Source organism: Engraulis encrasicolus, chromosome 19 (assembly GCF_034702125.1).
Source record: "Engraulis encrasicolus isolate BLACKSEA-1 chromosome 19, IST_EnEncr_1.0, whole genome shotgun sequence".
NCBI lineage: Eukaryota > Metazoa > Chordata > Actinopteri > Clupeiformes > Engraulidae > Engraulis > Engraulis encrasicolus.
In genome coordinates this window covers 7,738,453-7,757,343 of record NC_085875.1, presented here as the reverse complement: position 1 = coordinate 7,757,343, position 18,891 = coordinate 7,738,453, and the positions used below count along the sequence as shown (strand labels likewise).

At 44.2% G+C, this 18,891-nt stretch overlaps 2 protein-coding genes across 3 annotated transcripts; one reads left to right on the top strand and one right to left on the bottom strand.

The window, feature by feature from the left end:
• Window positions 1-352: 352 nt before the first annotated feature.
• On the bottom strand, window positions 353-10,010 carry LOC134434904 (polycomb group RING finger protein 1-like). The gene is made up of 9 exons (XM_063183565.1): window positions 9,652-10,010; window positions 8,179-8,284; window positions 7,376-7,528; window positions 5,913-5,984; window positions 4,550-4,655; window positions 4,369-4,414; window positions 4,116-4,199; window positions 2,001-2,081; window positions 353-566 (listed from the first exon to the last, which is right to left on the bottom strand). The coding sequence occupies exons 1-9, from the start codon at window positions 9,736-9,738 to the stop codon at window positions 516-518; spliced, it is 786 nt and encodes a 261-aa protein (XP_063039635.1). The 5' UTR covers window positions 9,739-10,010; the 3' UTR covers window positions 353-515.
• neff2 (neuronal intermediate filament family member 2) lies at window positions 8,304-17,620 on the top strand. 2 transcript variants are annotated; one of them, XM_063183564.1, is made up of 4 exons: window positions 8,304-8,519; window positions 12,235-13,288; window positions 15,612-15,736; window positions 16,020-17,620. In XM_063183564.1, coding segments are annotated over exons 1-4 (1,242 nt in total). In that variant the 5' UTR covers window positions 8,304-8,517; the 3' UTR covers window positions 16,081-17,620. The 2 variants fall into 2 exon arrangements, with proteins under 2 accessions (XP_063039634.1, XP_063039633.1); XM_063183563.1 differs by lacking the exon at window positions 8,304-8,519 and having other exon boundaries at window positions 12,036-13,288.
• The last annotated feature ends 1,271 nt before the right edge of the window (window positions 17,621-18,891 follow it).

Genomic DNA, 18,891 nt, shown 5'->3' with positions numbered 1-18,891 from the left:
TTTGACACATTGATAGTAAATACTGTATATATTGCCTAAATATATACTGTCAATGCGTTGGCATTACCTCACCTAGATGTGTATCGAGGTCACTGCTAAATATTGCATCTGAGGGTCATTAGAGCGTTCCCAATTTTTGTTAGGGAACATCAATGTTGACCTGTGCCAGTATTGGTTTGCATTCCATGCATTTTTAACATTTCATTCAGCTTAATCTTTTGTGCAGTAAATTCCCATTCAAAAATTTGAACAGGATTCTGATTCACTCCTTTGCAAGTGGTTAAGACCTGCCCTGTCTGTATTACATGGATTCAACTTGCATTTTGAAACATGTCACAGTAAGAAAACACCATTAAGTCGTATTACATGATTTTTTAATTGATTTCATCTTAAAAATATACATAACAAAAGGCTCAAAATTGGCATCTCTGTGTGACGATAGCAAAATAGAGCTGTGTGTCCTATATAAACATGATCAGGGGTGGGTGAACATCTGGACACGTCATCCACAAGCCTCATCTGCCTCTCTTCTCCCTGATGACGTATTGAAGGACCAGCGGCTGGGGCTGAGGAAGACCGGGAGAGGGAGACAGGGAAGAAGAGGAGGAGAGGATGGAGAGAGATGGAAAGAAAGAGGGAGATGAAATAGAGTGGTGAAGGGGGGAGAGATGGGAAGGAAGAGGGAAAGACAAAGAAAGGAAGAAGGATTTGAAATAAATGGGGGGATTCAATCGAGTGATGGAAAAAAAGGATAGAGATTGAACAGAAGAGGGAGAGAGGACACAATGGAGACAAATGAAAGGATAGAGGGATGGAAATGAACGGGGGAGAGAGAGATGGAAAGGACAGTTTTAGTTTGTGACATGTTGTCTTCAGGCATGCTATCCTAAAGATGTACTGTAGCTTCCCATTTGGGAAATCAAAGTTACCACCACATAATTAATGTACATGTGCTTTTGTTGTCGTAGTGAAATGAGTCACTGGCAAGCGCTGGAACCAAAATAAATCCTGCCAATTTCAAACTGGAGATTATAGCATTCATGCACATTTTTCATGTCGGGATCACATACTGTATGGAGCATAATTCCACTAGCACGTGAAGGGAAACATAATAGCTAACAACACTTCCAAGACAGGACACTTTATGCTGATTTCAGCTTTTGAGAGTAGCTGATTAATAAGTTAAAATTGTAATGAGTACTGTGGTCATATTTGGATGGGGGATAAAAGCCTCCGCTATGGGTACAATAACCAATGGCAAATGTTTTCAGTGAGCGCTTTTGAAGGGATGTGGGATCAGCTCATATTTTCAGCTTAAGCTGCATAATAGATCCTGTAATTTATGAGTGCCGTGACAGGTCTTGGCTGGAAATGCCAACGGACTCCTTTTCTGAAGTCTCTGTCAAGGGCAGTGATGGGTAAGTGCCCTTGGAAACTACTGATTTCACTTACAGTAATAGACAGAGATTAAAACAGTGCAGACATAGTAGACATTGGGCATGTTCAACCGCGGCTACATCTTGCTAAGTTTTTCTATGGTTTCCTGATAGATTGTTTGGCTGCAGCTGAGCAAATGTTCTGCAACACACGTTTGGCTGTGTTTCCTACCGGGTGTGTTACCCAATCGATGACTATGTTTTCTTGAACAGAAAGGCACAAAGAATATTAGCTGCCATTGGTTCACAACTTGTGAACACAACAGGGTTTTCAGCACACTCTGTTTTATTCGAAGTGTTGCAAATGTTTTGTGGGTGTTCAGCACGGTCCTCTCCATGCAGCTTGCAATCACGTCCCAAACTAGATTATACAGCATATCAACACTGATACTCGTTCTGCACAACTGAAAAAATGTCACCTGACAAAGCCCTTGTGCTTACTGTGCACAATTTGCTTTGACTTTTCTACAGTAAAATACTTTGAGGAATGTGACATTTACTGGTAGATGTGTGTTGTTGGGTGCGTGGTTGTTGGGTGAGTGCCCAAAGCTGTGTTCAACATACCTTCCCAAACCAGTGAGAGAGCCAGAGTTGCCTCATGGTCATGTGATCAGGCAGGGGCTTGTTGTTAAATAACATCTGCACCTGCGAGACAGAGGAGAGGAGAAGAGAGGAGTGGCACGTAAGGTGACGCTGTACTACCAGTTCCCCTGGCATAATTCCACTACCAGGGGTGCCAAGCCAAACTACTTTCTCCTGTCCTAACCTGGGGTCCGTTTCTTGAAAGCGTCTTTGCTATCGTCGTTAGCAAAGTCCTTCGTACGAGCGACTCAACTCTCTCTCGACAGCGACGCTCACCACTAAATCCAAGGGAGCGGTAAGACGGTCTTAAGACGGTCTTAAGACGGTTAGCGACGACAAGAATCGAGAAACGGACCCCTGGACAGTAAATGAAAGGACAGGAGGACACACCAGTTGTCATGACACAATTCCCCTACCATTCTTAAAAACCTGTAAAACATGTCTCTTTCTTGGTTTGTCGTTTATATAAAGATTACGGCAGATTGGATTCGACCCTGATATGCACAACACCACCCAGGTATCAATACAGTCAATCCGGAAAGTATTCACAGCGCTTCACTTTTTTCACATTTTATTATTCAAGATTCTTTTAATGGTCCCGAAGGAAATTTGTCTTGGACATACAGCCTTATTCCAAATGCTACAAATTAATCTCTGTTGTCAAAATGCTACACAAAATATTCCATTATGACCATGTGAAAAACAAGTTGTCTTGACAGTTTTGAAAATTTATAAAAATAAAAAACAAAGAAATCATTTTTACAAAAGTATTCACAGCCTTTGCTTAATACTTTGTAGAACCACCTTTGGCAGCAACTACATTCATTTTTTCATTCCAAAATGAAAAGGGATTAAAAGGGAGGCCATCGGTGTGTGTTTCAACCTTTCAGTACATTGAAATTGTACATTTTGAGTCTGCACCTGGCTAAAATAGATAGGTGTGAGTTTTGAATGAAATCCTATGGAGAGTATCATGGTCTGCTTCTGTAGTCACAGTACATGTTGACATGCATGCTTCTTTAGATGTAATTCAGACTTCCAATGTTGACGGCATCCATACATCGCCAAACCATGTCAGTCCCACAACCATGCTCGACTAGCCAGATGATGCACTTTTTGTGTAAAACTCACTTGTTTACCACCACACATGCTTGACGCCATCTAAAGCAAATTTGTTTATCTTGGTCTCAAGAGAGATGAACAGACCAAGGATGTGGATCACTGGAAATTTGCTTTAGATGGTGTTAAGCATGTGTGGTGGTAAACAAGTGAATTTTACCAAAAAAGTGCATCATCTGGCTAGTCAAGCATGGTAGTGGGACTGACATCGTTTGGGGATGTATGAATGCTGTCAACATTGGAAATCTGAATAACATCTAAAGAAGCATGCATGTCAACATGCACTGTGACTACAGAAGCAGACCATGATACTCGCCATAGGATTTCATTCAAAACTCACACCTATCTATTTCAGCCAGGTGCAGACTCAATATGTACAATTTCAATGTACTGAAAGGTTGAAACACACACCGATGATCTCCCTTTTAATCCCTTTTCATTTCGAAATGAAAAAAATGAATGTAGTTGCTGCCAAAGGTGGTTCTACAAAGTATTAAGCAAAGGCTGTGAATACTTTTGTAAAAATGATTTCTTTGTTTTTTATTTTTATAAATTTTCAAAACTGTCAAGACAACTTGTTTTTCACATGGTCATAATGGAATAATTTTTGTGTAGGATTTTGACAACAGAGATTAAGTTGTAGTATTTGGAATAAGGCTGTAAAATAACAAAATGTGAAAAAAGTGAAACGCTGTGAATACTTTCCGGATTGACTGTACATTACTTCGGATGTAATATGAAGTCCAAGGCACAGCAAGTATCTTATATTTAACACACTTCATATTTTACTACTATAATGACATGTTACTTTTACATGTTAATCCCAAGGAGTGCATGTGCATAGAGTAAGAGTCTGGTGATATACCTTATACGAGTTCTGAACATTCAAAATTACCGCCCTTGTTCAAATGATCACTTGACCAACTTCATCGAAACCGTTTCTGACAAATACAGTTGGCAAAGCGTGCTGAGCCTGACCTGCTGTTTTTCCAGGTTGAGTCTTCGACATAGAACTCTCCGGAGGTGCTGAACTTCCGTCCGTGCTGGACAACGCACAAATTTCTACACACACACACACACACACACACACACACAAACACACACACACACACACACAAAACACATGCAAGTCACAAAACTGTTCTAGTCAACCTCAAACAACAAACAAATGAAAATAAATCTGATATATAAATTAACTCATAGCAGTGGATGTAATTAAAACCAACTCTACCTGCTGAGCCAACTTGATCTTGTCTTTTGAAACCAGTGATAGGGAACTGTGGCGAGAATGGGATTCAGAGACACAAAATTAATACTTTTATCTTAAAGTTGTGAAAGCAGCAGGCTGAAAGATGCCTTACTATTAAAATGCACATCTGAAAAAAAAAAACAGAGACATGGGTGGAGGTTACCTTCGTCTTTCCAGACACAGAGACACCTGCTCGTCGTATCTGTAATAGTGGGCTTTGGACTGGTCGAAGCTACCCAGTGTCATGCCACCGTTGTCAGTCACACCATCTGTGGACAACATTGAAATACGGAAAGATTAATTCCTTTAAAAGCCTGACAAACCCTTTTGTTTACAAAGTCCCCTTAAATAATAAAACTAGTGATTCACATCAACAATTTGTGCCCGACTTAGTTCTTTGCACTAGTCTGAAGTGTGTGAAAGCAAGGCTGGTTTTTGAGTTTAATGAAGACACTTCATGCACCGATTCAAATCCTTAAAGAGCACTGAGAGCAGTTCAATACATTTCAAATGATCTGGGAAAAAATCCTTTGTTAATGCAGCATCACAGCCCACTCCAATGGGGATGCTAGCGAAGAATTACGCAATCCACACAATCTAGTTCAAATGCTCTACATTCTTGACGAACATTATTAACACTGTAATAATAAGATTTCTGCTGCGTGACACACTGTTAATTATATGTATTAAGTTAATTACATTACATTACATTGCATTTGGCAGACGCTTTATAACCAAAGCGACTTTCAAAAGAGGACATAATCAAGCCAACATCACAAGCAAATACAAAGTGCACAGGAGATATACAGAACAACAAGTGCAATTGCAAATTTTTTTATTTTATTTATTTGTTTTAATAAAGAGGAAATAACGAGTACACACACACACAAACACACACTCACAAACTAAACTAAACTAAACTAAACATCATGTCAGGAGTCTGCCCTGGGGCAAGGCCAGTTCAAGCATTAGTCTAGTAGATTCTCTCGAAAGAGGAATGTCTTTAGTTGTTTCTTGAAGGCTGCAAGAGGTGTGCTTAGTCTTGCTGCCTCTGGGAGACTGTTCCACCACTTGGGTATCACAACGGAGAACAATCTTGACTGTGAGTACCTAGAGCGACTGGATGGCAGAGCCAGACGGCTTGTGCTGGATGAGCGCAGTACAAGCCGTCATTATGTCTAACTGTTTAACTTAAACACTTAGTGGTTTCTTTTGCCTTAAGACTGTTAATTATAATTATCCTCCAATACAAACTCAGATTCAAAGATTATTTCGGGCCATGTACATGCTAAAATTGCAGTGTTAATTTAACACTTTCTTAACACCTTCTAGATTGTATTTGGTCCCAGAGGTGTGTAGTTGTGCGGCTGTGTAGCTGTGGTCTTCAACAGCTCAGAAACATCATCTAACGCCATCATCTGACTTTCCGTCTTGTTCTGAGTTGTGCAAGTCATCAGAAATCGAAGCTTACATTCACAGACTGTTAATGAGTCATCAGACCAGTGGAGTGTATTAAAGAACCGCACCTCCTTTAGCTGAGTGGATGAAACGGTCAAGGCCTCGTGCTTGATAGAAAGCCTGTATTCTCTTATCCTCACCTGGTTAAAATGCAAAAGGGGAAATATATATACAGTATATGTCAATATTTAATTTTTTTAACAAAAACAGGAAAAACACATGCAACACGGAACACATATACACACTGCCAAAATAATGTGGAATGCTTTTGTGCATTCAAAGCCAAGATAAATTGATATGGAATATTAAAATCAATGGTTCATGTGTGTCCCTATCAAGAAGCATATGTAGAATAATTGAATGTATAATGCATTCTGAACAGTTGACATATTTCACAAGATTCAGATAGTATCTCCCCACGGCTCACTTGCTGTGTATAATTCCTTTGAGAGCAATGAAGTGAGATTGAGCTACCTCTATTGCATGTTTTATTCGGTCTTTCATTCAAATCATATGTTAATTTACTAAGCCCTTTTCATGCAATGGAAATAGCTCCATGCTCTTCACCAGAAACCAAAACGGAACTAACAGCTTGTTCTGGGCAGAGTTTATACCCTGCAGGGATCCACCTGAGCTGGGGTCCACCTGAAGCAGTGGGGCGAGCAAACTAATACCATGTAATAACATAATAACAAATATAAAATAAGCTAAGCAAAAAGGGAAATAAATCTGGTGCCACACGGATGTCTATTTTCTGTTATTTATTTTTTTAGTGCAGTGAGACTAACGTTTCGACATGCGTCTTCATCAGAGTCTGACTCTGATGAAGACGCATGTCGAAACGTTAGTCTCACTGCACTAAAAAAATAAATAACAGAAAATAGACATCCGTGTGGCACCAGATTTATTTCCCTTTTTGCCTATGTTTTGGTCCTGCTCTGGTTGCACCGGATTGTTAATTTAGAAGCGCGGAGTGCGTATCTCCTTTGTTTTATAAAATAAGCTCTGTTAGGGGGCTAAAATCTGATTTCGTCAATGCAGAATGATGCTCTTTTGAGCCAGGGTCCACCTAAAGCAGGGTAACCCATGTCTCAAGGGCTGTTTACGGCCCTTGAAGCCATATTATCCGGCCCCCGATATAATTTTAATGTTATGAAGCTCCATTAAAATATGGCACATTTTGTAAAAGGAATCTTAGAAAATACATTTGCAATACAATTATGTTATATTCAGGGGACCTAGAGAAGGTGTGGTCTGTTTTAAAGGTGGCTGCCTTCAATATAGGCCTAAAGTGCAAGGGGAAATCCTGGTTTGTATTCATAGTACTGCCCTTGGAGGACTTTCATGGCCCTTGGAGGAATTTGAAGTGGCCCCTCGAATTAAAAAGGTTCCACACCCCTGACCTAAAGTAAAGGGGCAAGGAAAATCATGCCATGTAATAACAATAAATGAGCTCTGCTAGGAAGTGGTTTCATTTTTACTGTTGTTTTCAAACACACATTTTGGTACGGACTGATGGCTCTGTACTTACTCTCCTGTAGCCCCGGGACCAGCTTGTAGACGATGTCCTGCATCACCCGGTCCAGCTTGAGGTTGAGCAGCGGCTGGGTCTCGTGGATCTTGATATTGCACATGGGGCAGTACTTACTGGTCTGCAGATACTTCACTATGCAGCTCTTGCAGACTAATTGGAGGCAACACCAGGTTGGAAGGGCAGACAGGGGGAAAGCAACAATAAACTCTTAGTACTTGGAACACAGTGCAGGGATCAGAGTTTGTGTCTTCTGGTTAACACCTTCCACTCAGGCTATATAAGAATAGTACCCCAGACTCACAAATAGTGCTAAAACGATCTTCAAGTGCAGAGTTTCCGGCATAAAAATTGTTTGTCCAAAAGAGTGGGGATTTCAGTGGTATCAGTCACCTGTGACTATGATGGCTATGTTGTGCAATTTCATTTAGAATGTGATTAAAAATCAACAATAACTGAATAGGTTACACTTTTCTTTCAAAGCAACTTTAGGAGTAACATCCACAATACAAATTCTTCCTCTTTTCAGGGGACCATTCAAGGTGTGTAGTGTTTGTTGTCATCATGGTGGATCCTTTACTATAAAGTGCTGGGAGACACCCATTCGGTAATCTTCCAGTTTCAAACTGGAATATGTAACTTGCAATTATTTCCCTTTTGATAGATGACTAAGCTAACTTATTGCAAAGTGTGGACCAACACCATTGTATAGAGGCAGGCCACCACTCTCTCTCTCGCTCTCTGACTTCGAGACATGCATGATGACCTGGTTCGGATTGCAGAAAAAAAGAAACTTTACTCACACGTATGCAGGCACTCTGTGATTGTGGTTGCATCAATAAAGTATCCTGCACACAAGTAGCACACGATGTGTTCGTTTAAATCTTTTATCTTCACTTTGACCTCCTCCTGCAAAACATTAGGAAAAGCAAACAGAAGGTAAGACCACGGCGCGAAATTGTAGTTGGGGACATTTGATTTCTGTATTGGTCACTCAAGAGTTTCTCATTTTAATCCAGAAATCATCCCGCATCCGTTTACTACGCCACAGTTATATAAACTAATTGAACGGAACGATAAACGGCATATACCCTGCGCTGGTCAGGTCCTATAAACATCTCTTAATTGCAGTATCTCTGTGAATGTAAGTATACATGCTGTGTTTCAAGTTCTGATCGAGTTTGCACCGAAAGTTCAGTGCCGAGTCCGACACCATTCTACCAGAGAGTGTTTATGGGTAGTACGAGAGAGCAATCTCGCGACTTTTTCCGGGTGGTACTGTCCACTAAGTGGCGCCATCCAGGCAGCGCAGAGGAGCGCCAAGGAGCGCAGAGGCTGTTGAAATGAATGGGCTCCCATGGAGCTCAACCACGATGCTACCATTGCTTTGGGAGAGAATTGGTATCATCGTTTCAATTTATTTTTCCAAAAGGCAGGATAGATTATCCTTTCAAACAGCAGTTAGTTTGAATGTTTAAACTCACTGGATCTTTGTAAAATACGTCTTTATTGTCAATATTATGTCACGAGTGGCTTGGTCGACCGGCTGCATTGCTGTGATCACAACTGCCGTAAAGCAATTTTGTTAGCAAGATGCTAGTGGAGGCTGACTCAAATGCCAAACCTGTAGGAAATCAGAAGGACATAACTCCCAGGTTATTGTACATTTCATTGAAATCCACATTGGTTTCTCAGAACTTACAGTAATATTGTCAAGTTTCAGCCGACAGCGAGCACAATGTCAAGTTATTAGCGCCAGCCTTATGAGCTCTGCTGTCTCGACAGCGCTCCCTAGGTGAACTGCAGGCACGGGTTGGAGGGCGAGATTCAACACTGTATGTAAACCCACTGTGATTCTACTTTCGGGACTCGGGAGCCCCGTGTCTTCAACAAGGGAGAGAGGGCAGCACCCGCGCAAGAGGCTCGTGTGTCAGTTTAGGGTTAGCGAAGGACGAAAACCCAATAAAACCTGCACGGAATCGACCGAATACTTTCGCTGTCTGTCAAATGTGTCTGATTACACACAGAAACCGCGGATATGTTCCTTAAACACCCGAGATTGGGCTCAATCCAGATATTCCTTTTCTCGATCGCATTGAGGGGGGACGTGCGATGTCCTACACACCCTCGGCTCCTCCGCGCGAGTCCGCTCCGCTGTCCGTGGCTTCGCTTTACCGCTGTCCCAGTTTCAATCCTCTGATCATGTTCGACGAGCCATTCTCTACATTTTCGGTCGCATACCCCTCTCAGGTCTTAATCTAACACGACAAACTCACCTCATTTCTTAAGGGGTCAAGTTCATAGACCGATTGAAGCTGGTTCCTCAGGCGCATCGGTAACGCCATCGGCTCCTGTACCGCCATCTTTAGCTGAACTCGTTTCCGGATTAGAATAGCGTGTTGTCATAACAACCTACGATAACTGTCAAAACGATGAAAAGTAGCCAAGCTATCACATGCGGATAACAGTCTCTATCCACATCTCCCTCTCTGGCTCAATGTCTTGCTCACTAATGTACGTAGGCTCTTAGTTGCAATGTCATTGGCCACGGAGAAAATAATGAAGTCTGAGTTAATTCAGGGTTTCATGGACTTCAGCGATGTACATCTTCACCGTCCACCCACAGCTGTCTGTCAGACAAGCACGACACTGATACACAAACAGAATGCAGGGATCAAAGTAGCCTACATCATCTGTAGCCTACAGAACTATCCGACTGTCTCTCCATCTATCGTTATGGTTGTCGTGGGCATGGGCCTTAATTGTTTTAATTAGCCTACACACCAAGGATCATTGGACACCTGTACAGCCATGGCAAAAAAGCCAATTTAATTTCAATAGCGTCACGAACACCACACACAATCTGTTCCAAGGAAATTCTAAAAGGGATTGGCTAGAACGTGTGTGTCCTGACCGCGCACCAGACTCCAGATAGGAAAATCTGGCAAGGGGTGATTTGTTTGTTGGTCCGTCACCTAACATATGGTCGCCAGTAGGCTAATCTTCCAGTGTTTTTTTTTTAATGTAGGCCTATTTATTTTATTTTTTTGTGGTCCATTTGGTTGTCATTAAAAGTGCTTTGCATTGCCTTTCTTTGGTCTGTACAGATGTAGGCCTAATGATTTTGAGTGATTTTATACCTAATGGTAGGTCACCATGAGGATAGCAAAAGTGTGTGTGTGTGTGTGTGTGTGTGTGTGTGTGTGTGTGTGTGTGTGTGTGTGTGTGTGTGTGTGTGTGTGTGTGTGTGTGTGTGTGTGCACACATAGCCTACTTAAGTATGCAGGAGTGAGCTCCTACAAAATGCAAACACAGATGAAAACTTGACATCTTCATACATAATCAGCAATTGGAGGTATCAGCTCAGTTTTTATCCCCCTCTCCTCTCTCCCTGCAGCTCTCTTTCTCTCTCTCTTTCTCTGTTCTCAGTACTCGCTATTTCTTTTCTTCCTCTCTCACTTAGTGCTTGGGGCCGTGCAAGGAATTAAATATCAGTTTTGTGTTTCCTCTCTGTCATTTTGTATGCCCTGAGTAGATGAGCATATTTGCTGAGGTCACATGTAAAGTTGCCACACACTTCCAGTCTCAGTCATATACTGAATGGGTAGCGTTCAAATGTCAAGTGAGCTGTTCTCATACACGTTACACTATGAGACACACTGACACCACATCTCCAACTGATAAGAGTTAACTTGTAGAAGTCATGAAGTCATTTCTGTGGGAAAATCTGCCCTACCACTTTAAGATCCTTGCCATCTTCTGCCCAATAGACACAATATCAACCCACACCTTACCTCATTACACAGCCGCCCGATTGGCTGCTAAGGAGCTGACCGTACTGATGCAGGCTCCTGTGTGTGTGTGTGTGTGTGTGTGTGTGTGTGTGTGTGTGTGTGTGTGTGTGTGTGTGTGTGTGTGTGTGTGTGTGTGTGTGTGTGTGTGTGTGAGAGAGAGACAGACAGACAAAGACTGAGAGAGAGAGTGCGTGCATGAGATACAGAGAATGTGCGTGCGCATGTGAAAGAGAGAGTGAGTGTGTGTGTGTGTGAGAGAGAGAGAGAGAGAGAGAGAGAGAGAGAGAGAGAGAGAGAGAGAGAGAGAGAGAGAGAGAGAGAGAGATAGGGAACGTGTGTGGATGTGTGTGAGAAAGAGAGAGGGAGCGTGTGTTTTGTGCGCCTGTGTGTGTGTGTGAGGGCGGGGGTGCATGTGGGTGTGTGTGAGAATGAGAAAGAGGGAGTGTGTGTGTGTGTGTGCGCGCGAGCTTGTCTGTGTGTTTGTGTGTGAGAGAGAGAGGGAGGGAGCTAGCGTGTGTGTGTGAGAGAGAAAGAGAGAGGGAGCGTGTGTGTGTGTGTGAGAGAGAGAGGGAGGGAGCTAGCGTGTGTGTGTGAGAGAGAAAGAGAGAGGGAGCGTGTGTGTGTGAGAGAGAAAGAGAGAGGGAGCGTGTGTGTGTGTGAGAGAGAGAGAGGGAGCGTGTGTGTGTGTGTGTGAGAAAGAGAGAGGGAGCGTGTGTGTGTGTGTGTGAGAAAGAGAGAGGGAGCGTGTGTGTGTGTGAGAGAGAAAGAGAGAGGGAGCGTGTGTGTGTGTGTGTGTGTGTGTGTGTGTGCGCGGGGAGAGTATATAAAGGGGAGCTCTGCAGTATTTCCAAACTGGTGCAGTGCAAACAGCCCGTCCATCCTCACCGATGGTGTGCAGAACAAGGGGGACTTAAAACACAGAAACAACCCAAACTATCATCACCTTCATCAGCCAACCAACAACAAACAAACCAAAAAAAAACAAACCAAAAAAAACAACATCAGCCAACCAACAGAAACCATCATCATGAGCTACGACCCTTTTCTTTCTCCCTCCTTATCCAGGCGCTTGTGGGATGACTCCTTCACATCCTCATCTCGCCTCGTCTCCTCCAGCCGGCTCCACCGGCCGACACACTCCTCCTTCTCCGCCTCCTCCGCCGCCTCCTCCTCCTTCCCTCTGTCGTCGGCGGCGGGAGTGCTCCAGAGGAGAGGGTCCCCGCGCTGTGACCGCAGCCTGTTGCCCGGTGGGTCGGTGATGATGGGGGGCGAGCGCTGCGACCTGTCCCAGGCCAGCGTGCTGAGCGGCGAGCTGCGGGACACGCGGGCGCAGGAGCGCGAGCAGCTGGTGGACCTCAACAACCGCTTCGCCTGCTACATCGAGCGCGTGCGGGAGCTGGAGACGCACAACCGGGCGCTGCTGGGCCAGCTGGAGGGCCTGCGGCGGAGCCTGGCCAACCCGCCGCGCCTCCAGCGGCTGTACGAGGAGGAGGCGCGCGCCCTGCAGTCCCAGCTGGAGGAGGAGGCCGTGGAGAAGTCGCACATGGAGGCCCAGCGGGAGCGGGTGCGCGAGGAGCTGGCCCGGCTGCGCGAGCGCTGGGAGGAGGAGGCCGAGCGGAGGAGCCGGGCCGAGGAGGCGCTGCGCAGGGCCCGGGAGGAGGCCAGCCGGGTGGCGCTGGGCAACAGCGACGCGGAGGCCAGCCTGGTCTCCCTGGCCATGGAGGCCAGCTTCCTCAGGAAGGTGTTCGCCGAGGAGCAGGCGGGACTGAGGGCCCAGCTGCAGGCGGTGGCGGTAGGCAGGGACGCGGTGCGGGCGCCCCTGGCGGGGACCGACCTGTCTGGGGCGCTGCGGGAGATCCGGGGCCAGTACGAGCGGCTGGCCAGCCGGAACACGGCGTCGGCCGAGGAGTGGTTCCGGGGCAAGATGGCGGCGGCGGCGGAGGTGGTGCAGAGGAACGAGGAGGCGGTGAGGATGGTCAGGGAGGAGACGGCGGAGTACCGCAGGCAGCTGCAGGCCCGCTCGGCCGAGCTGGAGGTGCTGAGGAGTACCATCGACTCCCTCAACTCTCAGATGGCAGAGCTGGAGGAGGAGCAGGGCAAGGAGGTCGCCAACTACCAGGTATGTGCTCAACCATGCCATGCCACTTACCATATCAACTACTAGGTACACGCTCAGCCATGCCATCCCAGTTACCATGTCAACTATATGCTACAGATGATGCAGTTACCAAGCCAACTACCAGGCACATGCACAAAATGTTACAGTTACCATACCAACCACCTTGTTAATAATGACATGGTAACCATGCTGGAGGAGAAGCAGCATAGAGGAGCATAGGGCATCAACTTCAAGGTCCTTACTGTAGCTTGATGATGCTGTAACCATGCCAACAACCATGGTACTTACTAACTAGCGTAATGATGAGGTTACCATGGCAGCATGGCAACTACGATGATGTGGTAACCATGCCAACCACCAGGTACTCTTTCCTATCATGGTGATCCTGTAATCCTGCTAACCATTTGGAAAATACTGTCCAACAATGATGACATGGAAAACCATGCATACAAGATTAGGTATGATGACTGTACTACTGTGGCTACTGCTGCTGTTATACTACTAGTATTTTGTATTTTATTTATTTATTAAGCCCCTTTCAAAAACCCAAAGACACTTACCAAACACTAAATTATGAGTAAAAAAATTGTTTCCATTTAAATCAGGCAAAAACAAAGACACCTGCTGCAAAAAAAAACGCTCCAGCAGCATCTGTGGTAAGAAAGTCTTCACTGTCATAACATAAAGTAGGATCCATGCCAACATCCAAGGTGAACTCCCTGACTCCGATGATAGTGTTGGGTAACCATGGTGACGGCCATGTGACTGCTGCTAGCTTTTTTAGGTGCCCAAGAACGATCAGGCACAGTGAGGGTGGGGGGGGTAAGGTGCAGTGTCTCCTGATACAGCCGAGACACAGTGGATATTTCCAGATGTCTTTAGAGCGATGAGAGTTATGCTGACCGACCATTAAATAACATAATAATATAACATAAGTAGTCTAATCTTAGCTGGACTGCATTGTGACAGTGTTGTTAAATCAGGCCATGTTTTTAATCGCCCTTTGAATTCACAATGTCATATAGTACAATGTTACAAACCACTACTACGGTTGTCATAACATCTAATGCTATATGAATCATAAAACTAAAGTGATTCATTGTGATGAAAACAGCTGTGTGTACATTCACAGACAAAGGAACCTCTCTTGGCAGACACAACAGTCCTAAACAAACGTCCATGTACGCTTGCAATCCCTGTACTCTTTCCAAAACTGCTTTGGCCGTAGCTCTACAGTATGTGGTATTGATTGACCTTGTTGCAGCGTCTTGTCTTGCTTATGATGCATGATAATACATATTGTGATTACAACAAGGCAGACAATAGTGTTCTGATTCCCCAGGTATTGGACCTGAAGTCTGTGTTGATATATATAGAATTAGAGGTTAACGCTGCGGAGACTGTCTGTCCCCCTCAGCTATTTCCCCTGCAGTCATAGTTCATCCTGTCATTGGTCTGACTGTTCTCGGCTCCACATTTGGATGCAGCATGACTGCACATTTTTCCCCTGCAGCTTCAGGTCTACTCTCTGAACCAACTGTACCTGCAAAATACTAAATACGTTTCTTCCTCCAGGGTGGCTCGTCTGGCATGTCTTTCTCTCTCTCCTCCTCTCTAGTGTCTTTCATTCTCTCTCTCTCTCTCTCTCTCTCTCTCTCTCTCTCTCTCTCTCTCTCTCTCTCTCTCTCTCTCTCACACACACACACACACACACACACACACACACACACACACACACTCTCTCTCTCTCTCTCTCTCTCTCTCTCTCTCTCTCTCTCTCTCTCTCTCTCTCTCTCTCTCTCTCTCTCTCTCCTCTTTCCCCATGTTATGCTGCATAGTCTTCAGGTCTACTCTCTGAACCAACAGTACCTGCAAAATACTAAATATGTTTTTTTCCTCCCTGAAGCAGAGGTGTCTAGCGTGTCTTCTCTCTCTCTCTCTCTCTCTCTCTCTCTCTCTCTCTCTCTCTCTCTCTCTGTCTCTCCTCTTTCTCAATGTTATGCTGCATAGTTTTTTCTTATGGAATACCTGTCTTCCTGCCCGGTCCATTGCCATTCTGTATTGTTTGTACTCTTTGTGTGTGATGCACTGATGGGTCAACGCACGTGGTCAAATCTCAATTCCGTTGTAGGCTTAGTGCATGTGAAGAGTCGACTAATAAAGCTTATGTCATCTAACCTTGCAGAACCACATTCCTCTGACGAGAGTGAGGTCGCAGCTAATTCTGTTTGTCTCGTCTTGTGTGATAGTATTTTTCATGGTGCAAATGTTTTGTGCTTTTTGTGATTTACTTATGGGAGTTGTTTTGTGGTTACGGTTTCAGGGGAGGGTGTTGGATTTGGAGAGGGACATCGGAGACGCAAAAGAGGAGATGTCAAGGTACCTCCGGGACTACCAGGACCTCCTGAATGTGAAGATGGCTCTTGACATCGAGATCGCGGCGTACAGGTATAGTTTCTCTTTTTTACACTCAATCAATACAAAATGTAGTGTTGAATAAGTGCATTTGTGTAACATTTTTTATGACACGTGCTTCATTGTGAACTTGATCCTATCTGAGCGTTTAACCAATGCCAATGCTTTACCAAACTGTAAAAGCAAAGCTGAATTTCCTCACATGTTTCTCAGTCTCAGTAGATCATTCTACATTTCTTTTGTTCTGTTTGATTGCTAGTGATGAAGTATGCGAGTAGTGTACTTCTTGTATTTATTTTCTTGTTTGTCCCCACAGGAAACTTCTGGAAGGAGAGGAGGTCCGACTGACCTTCTCTGCTCTTCCTGCTCTGGCTTAAAAATCCAGTCACCACAACATTGACCCATAAATACCAACACTGAAACAGTCATCGCTCAAACTCATTTTGATTCTTTTAATTTTCACATTAACAATCCACCTCCTTTAGTGCCCTTTCCCCTTCTCTCCCTAGTATGTGACCCTGAGACACCTTCTAACTAACCCTCTGTTCTAACCTGTCTTTGGGTCTTTTAACCTTTTTAGCAACTGTCCCTTAATCTAACCCATTTTAACCTGCCCCTAGTCCCCCCCCCCAACATTTCACCTCAGTTCAACATCATATTCAACTGCTCCCATAACCAAATCATCTTCATTGCCATATTCAAACTCAAATACACCCTCAAAACTCCCTTCAACCCTCATCTCAACCCCTTCCCCAACCACTGTTCATTCCCACTCATATCTGAAACGGTTCCCGATATCCAACACTCCAACAACCAACAGCCATCAATAAGAAGATTCTCGAGCCCTTGTGCACTACAAGAGTTCCATCTTGATTGTCCCCCTTCTTCTCCACACTCGATTCAAGATAGCCACCTTAGGAGAGATCGTGGCAAGCACTGCACTGAGTTAGTCTCCCCCCCCCCAACCCCCCTGCTACTACCCTGCTAACCACCCTCTTCCCCTCACTCTCTTTCGCTGTGTCCTCTGAACAGAGGTCTGCTACACTACTTGCCCACGGAGCGACGTTAATCCGAAGCTCTATGTCCACCGACTCGGCAAACTCTTAACCAATTGTTTGTGAGGTGGACTAGCAACTCTAACTCGACTAGGCCATTGATGCTTGGGTATTGCAGCGTGATCTCTGTTCAGGGGATGCTGCGTTTATCTCTGGCCCAGACCAGTGGAAGTTTGTGGTAACTTTGGTAACTGTCTAATTTCCATTGTGAGCTTAGTGCAATTAATTACTAAAGGTATGATTTTCTTGGCCTCCTCAGTGGATTTCTATTCTCATACTGTCCTTGGGTGGCATTTTTATCAATGCGTTTTTCAGCTTTTCAAGTTTTAATGTGCAAAACACAAAAAAAAGTTAACTGATCAGGAACAATGTTAACAGCTCTCAATAAAAAATGAGACTTACTTCCATTATACTACTGAATTTAAATTACATGAAAATGTCCTGTTAAACGATTTGGAAGCCTATAAATAAAACAACAAATCTGAATATGAATATGAATATGAATATGAATATGAATATGAATATGAATATGAATCTTCCACCACTGCAGCAAAGGTGGCAGCCCTACAGTACTGTGAGGACTGAGGAGGAGACTTGGCCGGTATGAGAAGCCACTGAGGAAGAGAGTCACATGCTTGGAGCATCTGCCTCTGCAGGAGACTGCAGGGTAGAGTCTGTCTGCTGATGCCAGCGTTAGTTTCTGTCTGCCCTTCTCCTTCTCCTTCTCCTACCGGAGACCTTTCCCTTAACTTAAGCTTAGATTAGTTCAACTAAAAGTTTCAACCTGGTAACGGTCAATCTAAAAACCTGACTGGTATTTGGAATACGTCTTCCTGTACCTGAATAAATTTTAAACACATAACATGATGTCTGTTGTCATTATTATTATTATTATTATTATTATTATTATTATTATTATTATTATTATTATTATTGTTGTTGTTGTTGTTGTTATTACTATTATTATTACTGCGTTATTGTGTGTGTGTGTGTGTGTGTGTGTGTGTGTGTGTGTGTGTGTGTGTGTGTGTGTGTGTGTGTGTGTGTGTGTGTGTGTGTGTGTGTGTGTGTGTGTGTGTGTGTGTGAGTGAATGTTTCCTGTCAATATGAACATAAAAATCTGGGAGAAATTTGTGACTGCAAACAAATGGCTATGGGGGTCAGGAATAAATAAAGGATAAAATACTGTATAAAGTATAAAATACTGTATGTCTGTCTTGGGAAGTTGGGAATGGGATGGGTTTTCTGGATATGGGCCGAGAGATGGGTCTAAAATACAGGAGAAACCTGGAGAAAAAAAGAATGGAGCTATGGCGTGTGTGTGTGTGTGTGTGTGTGTGTGTGTGTGTGTGTGTGTGTGTGTGTGTGTGTGTGTGTGTGTGTGTGTGTGTGTATGTGCGTGCAGGCGCGGTTCTGGCATAGAGGCGTTGCTAGGCAACCGCCTTAGGCCCCGCCTTAGCCCCCCAAATTTAGGGGCCCCCTCTGACTGGGAGCGGAAAATTTCACATAGTAATTGGGGCCCCTTTGGACAGTAATTCACAAATAAATGGTAATTTTCATAAATAATGAATTTTGTATGTTTAAATTGGAAATAAGAGCAACACAATACATTACAAACAAATACAGATCCCGTGCACACCCCTCTCTTTCGTTTTAAAATGGAATATTCCATCCATGCATGCCATGTGCGCGAGACGAGTTCCAAAACATTCGCTACGTTCCCACACAACATGCCTGCGCATATCTGCACGCTCAAATGCGCACAATGCGTAATTACGGCGCATTCGGAACGCACTGTGAGTTCGCATTGCTGCCCATATATGCGCAGCGGGTCCCTCCGCGAACGCGCTGAAGAGGGAAGCGACTCAAGCGAGGTGACTGACATTTCTAGGTGGTGAACAGACATGCGAGTTTTGTGCTTTCCTGAATATGGATAACACTGTGCGTAAATGTTTTAAAACTCCAACATCGGTAACTTTGGATAACCCACGACATGACATGTTAGAAGCCTGGACTATCTCCGTGGATCGGACAGCGACAAGGAAACAGTGCCCTAGTAGCACTAGCAGGTCAACTACTGTGGCTATCCCCACTGATGGATCAGTGAATGGCCGCGGCACTGATAACCCCAAG

Coding starts and splice junctions, on each gene's coding strand:
- LOC134434904 (XM_063183565.1), bottom strand. CDS start 9,738: ATGGCGGTACAGGAGCCGATGGCGTTACCGATGCGCCTGAGGAACCAG. Junction 7,529..8,178: donor CACAGAGTGCCTGCATACGT/GTGAGTAAAGTT, acceptor GCCTCCAATTAG/TCTGCAAGAGCTGCATAGTG. Junction 567..2,000: donor TCTCTCACTGGTTTGGGAAG/GTATGTTGAACA, acceptor GGTCTTCCTCAG/CCCCAGCCGCTGGTCCTTCA.
- neff2 (XM_063183563.1), top strand. CDS start 12,197: ATGAGCTACGACCCTTTTCTTTCTCCCTCCTTATCCAGGCGCTTGTGG. Junction 13,289..15,611: donor AGGAGGTCGCCAACTACCAG/GTATGTGCTCAA, acceptor TTACGGTTTCAG/GGGAGGGTGTTGGATTTGGA. Junction 15,737..16,019: donor ATCGAGATCGCGGCGTACAG/GTATAGTTTCTC, acceptor TTGTCCCCACAG/GAAACTTCTGGAAGGAGAGG.